Genomic DNA, 9,542 nt, shown 5'->3' on the forward strand with positions numbered 1-9,542 from the left:
AATGAAAGTTGAACCTGTCTGCGTTGACCAACTGTGGAGTTTATTGAACTTGACTGTGTCCGATCCACTGTATGTGTTGGTGTTTTTTTTGGTCAAATGAGACCTGTTCTGGTTAAAGCGTGAAGCCACCATCTGTCGCTGAGGAGGATGTCAGATCCAAAACTGACCAGTTGTTTATGGACAGCCTGACCACAATTTTCATGGAATTGCAGCGTACTTATTGGTGTGTTTTTTACTTTTATATATAAGCTGTTGAAGTCATTATGTCATTTGGGGGTCAGTGGTTCAGGGTTGTCGTTCAGGATATGGTGTGGTATTTTTTCTTGGATCCAGGTTCTTCGGTGACATGCAGCGCACCTGTTGTTGAGATGTTGAGTCGCTTTTGCCTATTTATGCTGTCCTTCACCAGTGTAATTTCATAACACTATTTATACTCAGTGTTGTCCGAGGGCCCGAGAGAAAAAAAATTCACAAGCTTACTCGGTCGGACTCGAACCCTCGACCTCCTGCTTACTAGTGCAGACGTCTTACCACTCAACCGCCGAGCTTGCCGGGGTCCCCTGACCAGCTAACCCTCCTATGCAAACATACATTCTGTGCCAAGTTGTCCTTTCAGTCAAAATCAATCAAGAATTCCCAGCCTACATAAAGCAGGATTGACTGGCTGTGACTGTTTATGTAATCTGATACAGCTGTGCTTTGACTGTGGGTGATTGATAAGGCAGCTGTGCCTACAACTTGCCTGCTTTGTCTGTTCATGGCCTGTTGACTGAATTTGACTAGTCACAGTGCTTGCTTGACATTATGATCTGACTGCTGGTGACTAGCCTGTGTCAAAAGTATAGCAGGGGAAGTGAATGGAAATTTGGACTGTCTGTGATTGTTCAGATAGCAGGAGGGTTAAAAAAAACCACCAGTTCCATCGTATCAATAGTGATGTTTGTGCTGTGTTGCCTTGTTTTTTCCTCAAACCAAGCATCCACAGACTGTGGGCACTGATCCAGGATCCAGGCATCCTTTCAAATGCCTGCTTGATACGGTTTGATAGTTTCAAGTAGGGCTGAATGATAAGCCTTAACCTTAACTCCCTAGGTATATTGCCAGGAGTCTTCCAACATGTAAGTTCTCCAAAATCCGTCACTAGCGGGAAGCCAACTGCACGTTCTTCGTACACTAATTTGTGAGCAGCATCGTGCCAAATGTACAGTAATCGTGGCTGCGTTGTTCCGTCTTCAATCAGTGTGCTGATTTTGAGGGATACATCTGGAAATGTATCAAGACTACAGGGTCCATGAAATGAATTTTTCTTTGGAAAGTATTTTGTCCAACTTTCTACTCTAAAATCTGTGAAAACTGCTTGGCATCCTTTTTTTCTATAATGTTATTGAAAAGTTTACTTCTTTCAAACATAAAAAAAAAAAATCCATGCGCTGTTGCCATGATGTCATGTCAGGAAGAAAAAAAACGGTTAAAAGTTGATACATCTGTAGTTGACATAGTCGGCCACAAGGGAATACTTTTCTTAATGGACAAAGGAGCAAAAAGGCTCAAAGTATCAAAGACTGTAATACACAGATAACAAGTATTGAATGGAATATTGCCAGCATGAGATAAAGTCGGATCCCGCCAACAAAGAGTTCAATATGTGACCGTGACCGTGACTCATCCAGTGATCCACCTGAAAGATTAGAACCTCTTCTCGACAAGAAAGGAAAAAAAAAAAAACTTCCCAAACTGAAAGAGGATCTCAGTGACCCTTAATATAATATATCCCCTCCCAGTCTGGCAGTATAACAAAAAAAAATTGGGGGGAAAAAAAAACGCCCGGTTTCTTCCTGTCCTTAGCTGGTTTAGCCCTGAGCCTCACCCTGCAATTCATTTCCTAGGATGGTTAGACTTTAAACTCAAGTTTCCCCCTTTGTCCTTATCCCTGACTTTGCCCCTAGCTTGTCCACCTTTCCGTGGCCAGCCTGGTCTCGGCCCAAGACGCTAGTGATGGCAAGTGGATAATGCGTAGTGCGCCCTCTAACGGCACTCACACTAACGTCTTGGGTAATTTGTAGTAGTGGTTTAACCTTTTCTTTATTTTGTCCCTAGGCTTTCCTAGGGAACCAATCAGCGGTCGCGAAATGGTTTGTAGTCAGTCGCGCGCGCTCACGCGACAGTTGAAAACATACACGCTACATGCGCTGATCAAGCATCATTAATAAGACGTGCAGTGATACCCCCGCACAAGCGCTTGACTACCGGTATCAAATTGGAGCTGCCGAAATTTGTTAATGTCTGCACTGACGGTCTAATTTACATAAAATGACCACGCCCCCATTGCTACACATTGCCCAAGACGTTACTGACAGAAAGAAAAAAAAACAATTATGCAAAGGCTTCTATAACAATGCAACTATCGCTATTGATCATTGACGTCTTGAGCGGCTTGGGCCAAGACTATGGCCAGCCCTGCTTGTTTTTTTTTTTTTTTTTGTGCTGACACACCCATCAGTGTAATTGCTTGCAGCAGGCATTAAGGAGTGGATTTATTCCGGGGATTTGCAGGTGACAAGGAGGCTAAGCATCTCTTGGTTTTTTTCTTTCGGGTTCAAGTGTCCTTTCATAATGCGCAATCATTTTTCACCATATCAACACACACAAAAACAAGGAAAGAATGTAGTATCCAGACGCCACTTCAGTGGTTGTGTACAAAGTCTGTGGAGAGTCAAGAAAAGTATTTCCTAACAAAATTGGAAATGTTTCTCAGTCCCAGATTCATGTCTTTTCAACATTTTTGCAAGGACTGACCTTCATTGAGAGATGATGCATGTATATGAAGAAAAAGTGGCGTCAGGTTGCAGCATTCTTTCCAAAACCCCCAAAAAACCCAAAAGGCTTTTCAAAGTTTCAGGCAGGATTGTACGTGAGCGAATGTGAATTAGATGAAAATTTGATGTCATGACAAGTTTGCAGAGAGCGATATTTGGTCGGAGTTCAAATTCGTTCAACTTTTGCATAGTCATAGCAAAATCTTGCCACGACGTCACAAATTGGCGTTCGCATTTGCTTTCGCGCTCAGTATAAACCAGCCATTACTGATGTGTTCCAGTAATTAAACACAGATATTTAATTTGAATTGATTTATTTACTGGGTTTATTTGAAAAACAAAATCATCAAATTTCATCAAAACACACAAGAAACCATACTGTGCTGGGTGGGTTGTAGTTGGGGATAGAATGTTGCATCCTGACGCCACTTTTTTTGCGTCATACATTATCTCAACGAAGGTCGGTCATTGCAAAAATGTTTAAAAAGACATGAATCTGGGACTAAGAAACGTTACAAATTTTGTTAGAAAATACTTTGAAAATGCACTGGACTCTCCATAGACTTTGTACACAACCACAGAAGCAGCGTCTGGATACTACATTCTTTCCTAGTTGGTGTATGGGCAGTAAGTGACAGGGTGCTCTGGGGGCATTACAGGTTAAATCACTGGAGTAAACCTGACAATCTAGGGCATGCATGTATTCCTGTAGATTACGGACAACAATTTCTGTTCCAATTTTGTGTAATAAAAAAGTGCAAGCTAAATGTAGGGCCTTCCCCTCCAGACTATTTCCTCTTTTCTCTTTTTTGGGGCGATTAATTTATAAAATCCGGCCGATAAACCCACCCCTTTCCCCCACCGGCTTTCCGTCTTCCGCCCTGCACAGAGGCGATACCCCCACACCCCTCTCAACACCACCCACACCCTGTCAACACACCCTCTTGGCACCCAACACTCCCTCTTAGCACCCAGTAGAAGAACTATCACGATTCCAAAGTTATAAAGCTGGCAACGGCTTCCTAGCCCTGCTATGGTTTGATAAGCCCAGCATGGGACAGATTAAACAAGTGTATCCAGTTTTTTCCTTTCAGTTTTTTTTTCCCTGAGAGAGTGCCCGCCCTGAATAAAAGTCTTGGCCCTATTTGGGGTTTTGGGATAGTCTGGATTTAAATTTTGCTTCCCAAATTCAGCCAGTCCTGATTCCTAGCGGGTGCATTTAAGCCACACCGGCAATAGAGGGCGCTATCAGCAAGATGCAGTCTTGGAAACTTTGGCACTCAGGGCCCTGAAATTATTTGCATGCTATATCTTAGCTAATGCATGCGTATAAACTTGAATCGGAAATAAAACTGGCATAGCTCTTTAGCTTCCTAAAAGCTACACAATTTCCCCACAAATCTCTTTGAATCTCTTTGTCAAAGTTCAGATTGCTTCAGATTTTTCAAGAAATCCGGATTTCCTGAAGTTTTACCACACGTCCTTTACTACTTTTGTGTGTGAAACTACATGTTGTTGTAAATCAAGCACAAGATTTGTACAAGTGTGGCCATTGGGTGAGCATTCTTGCATTGTTACGCTCTCTTACGATCGCAATAACAAATCCTCTGCCAAATATTTCTTGGGTTTTTTTTGTTTGTTTTTTAAATTATTCCCCGCCGATCTCACGCCTGCTTTGTGGATTTTGGGAGACCTGGAAGAATTTCATGAAGGCTTATCGAAGGCTCCCCTTAATTGTATCCCTGGATTGACATTTGATTTGTAAAACAGACATGAGGTGCTCAAAATTGATATTCCATTTTTCTGTATTTATTGGATAGTGGTTTTGGATATTGGTTTTGCCTTGGCGTAATTTTTCTCTGTCAAAAAGAATGTCATTTTTGAGTTCAGCACTAAAAATTTGTTTTCTCACAAGTCGTTTGTGAATTTTTTCCTCATAACCACTAGAGACAACACTGAGTATTGCGTCGGTGAAGAGCAAAAACCTAATATTGAATGCATGTTTTTTTGTGGGTTTTTTTTTTTTGTATTTTAAATACTGGATCATAGTTTTTGCCTGGGCGTCATTTTCTTGTGTCCGCAAAAGTATTGGGTCTTTGAACCAGTTTGCGTCAGCGGACATGATATCACGCACTGGCTGTTTTTATACACAGGTACGGCTGACGGGTTATGACCTCAATATTACCTCGACTTGCCTCTGGGTGACGTCTAAACACGCTAATCCCTTGTGCCTTTTGTACACACACACAAAGTCCATGAAGTCTGTGGAGGCGGACTGTGTGTTGATCTTGGATTCGCTGCTGTGCACGGCCTATTGTTGTACAATTTAGGCTCCAGTGCACACCTTGGAGTATTGAAACATATGAGGTTTCGGCAAGAAATATCGTACAAATACTGTTGAAATTACTCTTGCGAATCAGTCTTTGTATGCGTTTGGCTATATATCAGAAGTTGGCTGGACAATTTTGCCTTTTGCGAATATCCAAATTTTTGGCAAAAATAATCCTGGCGCGAAGTTTTAAAAAAACATTCCTGTACTATCTCTCCATCTTACATGTTCTTTTTTGGTTGAAGAGGACCGAATTAATCATTTTGTAATAGTCACGCCTGATCTGGATACAGTTACGCCAAACTGGTTTTCTAAATTTATAGTGAGCCTTTTAATTTAGCATTTATAAGTTGACCTACTTGTTTCAGAGTCCGAAATGTGTGAGTTACAAGATTGGGGCAGTGTTTACAATATCACAAGCCAAATTTCCATGGAAAATATCTGATTTTTGAAAATTGAATTTCCTGTTTATCATCAATAATCCAGAACGCTGCCAAGAGTCGAGCAGGAAGTGGTGGCCATTTTTTTTTTAGGTTACCAGAAATCAGTCAATCTTTGACTGATGGGATTTATAAAGTACACAATAAGAGCCTGCAACAGCTTTGAAAGGATTTACACAATTTTCAATCTATAGACCAAATTATTTTACAGCCACTTTTTGTTTTTCTCAATTAAAAGTTTTTGATGATAGTAAACCAATCATCTTGTAAAGAAAACTCAGTTTTGGGTTTAAGCCGTCACTGACGTTATTTCTTAACCAGATCACGCTGGGAATATTTTGACAGGAACGGAACGAGGCGCGGGATTACTTTTCACTCGACCTCATTGCCAGGCGGGTTGAAGCCATTACCCTCAGGCAGCACGCTCATATTTCCAGCCTCGCTCACTGCGAGCGGGTCGCTGACAGATATTTCCAGCCTCGCTCCCTGCGTGTTTATCCGTCATCCGTTCCGAATACCGCAAAACCTTCACGTGTATACACGTCATCCGGCGCAAACTGCACTGTACACTCAGTGCTGTTCAAGATCTTTCGGGAGAACGTTCACAATCTTACTCGGGTGGGACTCGAACCCACGACCTCCTGATTGCTAGTGTGGTCGTCTCACTCTCTGGACCAATGAGCTTGCTTGCATCAGCAATCAGTTAATTGTTTGAAAAAGCTAAACGAACTCGTTCAGTATCTCGCCATTAAAAAGTCTGAAATTGTGGACAATTCCAGGAAAAAAATGAAACAATTTTAGAGAAGGGGAGGGGGGAGCACAGTGCTAGACTTCTAAAGGCCTTTTCACACTAGACAAATGTCGGGGTTGACGCAGAGTTGACGCAGGGTTGAAAACATACAGCCTTTCATACTTGACAATTTTCAATCCTGCGCTGACACTGAGGTTGACTTCACCCCGGGTTAAACTCAACCCTACTCCAAACCAGGGTCAAGATTTTCCACCCAGGTTGAAATTCTCACTAGGGTTCAAAACAGTAGTAACCGAGTGAAATAAGCTCGGTTTGCATGAAACAAGTGTGAAACGATGCCGGGTTGAACGTGGGGCTGAAAAATCAATAACTCAACCCAGGGCGGCACTGGGTTCGCTCAGGGTTGAATCAACCTGGGTCAAGGGGGTCCATAACCACATTTGTCCTGCTGGTTAAATGTGGCACTGTTAGCCAGAGAGACATCACAGACATCTATGATTGTTGAAATTGCCTGTGATCCAAATTTGTACAGGTGTTTTGGGGGAAAACAGTTGTTCTCATTTCTCCATTTTACAACGCTCTCTTTGACTTTCTTTTATTTTGTTCTTGGTTGATCAACACATTGTGACATGTGATATTTGCAAACAGCCAGACAGAGATCGCAGACAAATTGTCTACAATCCAGATTTTTTTTAAGGGGGTGGGGGGGGGGGGGGAGATACATGTAAGAGGTCATTTTTGTTTGTTCTTGTTTCTCAGCATCATATTTTTTAAAATAAATTTCGTCGTGGTCCTTTAATTAGCTCTGATTTCATCCACATGTTTTTTACTATGACCATCAGGAAATGCCCTAGACAACCAATTCATATCTAATACGACCCTTTCCCTCAGGGCAAAAAAATACTAATTTTTGTTGAGACACAGCCAGGAGTCTCACCAGGATTTTCATTTAGGGCGGGGACAGTTTTAAATTGGGGCTTTAGACCAACACACCGGTTTTGGGCAATTCCGCTCCGTTCCACAATGTCAGACATCTTAATGAGCTGCTGTTGGAAAAATGAGCGTGATATATCACTAATACTGAGAAGAAAACAAGTACAGACCAAACTGAGGTACATGTACATGTACCACCCCCATTAAGTTTAACGACCATCATGTGGTCAGACTTACATGTACATGTACCGGTACTTTGAATTTTTACGAAAAAAGTTGTTTTGGAAACATTTCTGTAATGGTTGTAGAAGTTACATGTACAGGCTGGTACATTTGTGTAATTGTTTTTCATGTTCACATAATAGTAGTTTTCAAAGAGTGACATTACATTTTTTACAGTTTGGGGGCAATTCTCAATTTTTTACAGTCAATGCCGGGGGGGTGGGGGGGGGGGGGTGCCAGCCTCATATACTTGTGTGCTTGGTGGGACTGCTGGACTTGGTTTAAATCATCGTTGACTTTGTTAACCAAAGGAAGTATACATGGGAAATAAGATACATATGAAGATCTGACATAAATAATTATTGTTTCCATATTCTTTTATGTTTTTGGGTTTGCTACCACACTCAAATAAAACAAAATTCGTTGGGACTTCATAGAAATCAGTGTATTTCCTTTCACTCTGACTTCCCATGTGTCTAGCCTCATTGTGACGCACAGTTAGTGGTTGTGTTGATATAGACAATGTCAGTTTCACCCCCCCCCCCCATGCCCAGATCTAGCAACGGGGCTGTTTGCAACCGTATTTCATGTATATAGTGTGGGAAATTGAAATGCAAGTGAACAACATTGATTACAATTAGGATGTATTCAAATGTGTAAATGGCATATTCAATTCACACACTGATGGTTGTACAGTCAATAACTGACCGATGGACATTGCTATCTGTGAGAAAGAACAAAGAAGTAGCATCTAATGTATCATGTACTGAAGTGGGGCCACACTTTAATGAATGTCACATTTCATAGTAGTGCATTTGAATACCAGTTGAAAAAAGACGCCCTATTCGCTCTTTGCACGCTCCGCCACAAGCATGCAGAGTTTCGATCTGGCAACTTTACACAATGAATATAGACGGCTCAGTGATTCCCGGGTATACATGGGTATCACTGAACCCCGACACGGGAATCACTGAACCGGCTATAGCTATTGTTTAAAGTTGTCCGATCGAGACAACAGCAAAAGCAAATGTTGTATATTCCCTTTGTTTATTTACTGGTATGGAATTTTCTCTTGTTAATTTTTTGTTCCCTTCTTTGTTTCTTTTTTTGGTTGACAGCTCCAGGTGATGCAGAAGTCATGGGCAACCCACACGCACTCATGGAGAAGAAACTGGGCCTACTTTGATGAAAAGCTGGTCTGAAACATTTGATATCAGTGGTGGTTAAATTAGCATTGTGTAAAGCTTTTATACAGCGTGTCCCAAAATACCCGCAACTTTTTTTGTGAGGCTCTAGCGTCCGCGCGGAAACACGTACCGCCATTATTTTTATACCATTTTAAAGCTTGGAATCTGAACTTTATCCCTGGTGAGTATTGGTTTGATTTTTAAAAGAGTTTTCAAATTATTCTTGTTCAAATAAAGGCATGTCGAAAACAAACTCAACCAATTTCGAGGAAAACCGATGATGCGGTACATCAGATGCAAACTCGAGTCACACTTTGAGCGCGCTTGTTGAATAGGTACATACTTGCACGTGAATTTCAAAATTGAACTTGAAACGAAGAACAATATTGTGAATTAATTTAAGGTGTATTCCACTTGGATTGAAAAGAAAAGGAAACGCAGAAAGTAAAAGGCAACGAGATCGTCACTTCATGAACATGATGAAGCACATTAGAAAAAAATGTGCATGATTGATTTTCCTTAAAATCGGTTGAGTTTGTTTTTGACGTGCCTTTATTTGAACACGAATCATTTCAAAACCCTTTCGAAAATCAAAGCAATACTCACCAAGTATAAAGTTCAGATTTCAAGCTTTAAAGTGGTATAAAAATAATGGCGGTACGTGTTTCCATGGCGACACTAGAGCCTCACAAAAAAAATGTTGCTGGCATTTTGGGCCACGCTGTAGTATGTAAACTTCTATGAAACTTCATGCCGCGATGATATTTGTAGATTGGCCTTTCTGTAAATTTAGGGTGCAAAGTGGGACATTTTTTCCTGTCCTGTTACCTTGGTATTTGGTAATTTGCCATTCAAGTATCATTA

General features: G+C 41.2%; 1 protein-coding gene across 1 annotated transcript in view; it reads left to right on the forward strand.

Moving 5' to 3' along the window:
- The window catches only part of LOC119733921 (proteasome maturation protein-like), a 54,326-nt gene extending 45,506 nt beyond the window's left edge, over positions 1–8,820 (forward strand). The window contains exon 5 of the mRNA XM_038207284.1: positions 8,610–8,820. Within this exon, the coding sequence (XP_038063212.1) occupies positions 8,610–8,677 (68 nt within the window). The 3' untranslated portion in view covers positions 8,678–8,820. The remainder of the gene's footprint in view (positions 1–8,609) is intronic.
- Positions 8,821–9,542: the final 722 nt, after the last annotated feature.

Source organism: Patiria miniata, unplaced genomic scaffold, assembly GCF_015706575.1.
Source record: "Patiria miniata isolate m_02_andy unplaced genomic scaffold, ASM1570657v1 HiC_scaffold_26, whole genome shotgun sequence".
Classification (NCBI taxonomy): domain Eukaryota; kingdom Metazoa; phylum Echinodermata; class Asteroidea; order Valvatida; family Asterinidae; genus Patiria; species Patiria miniata.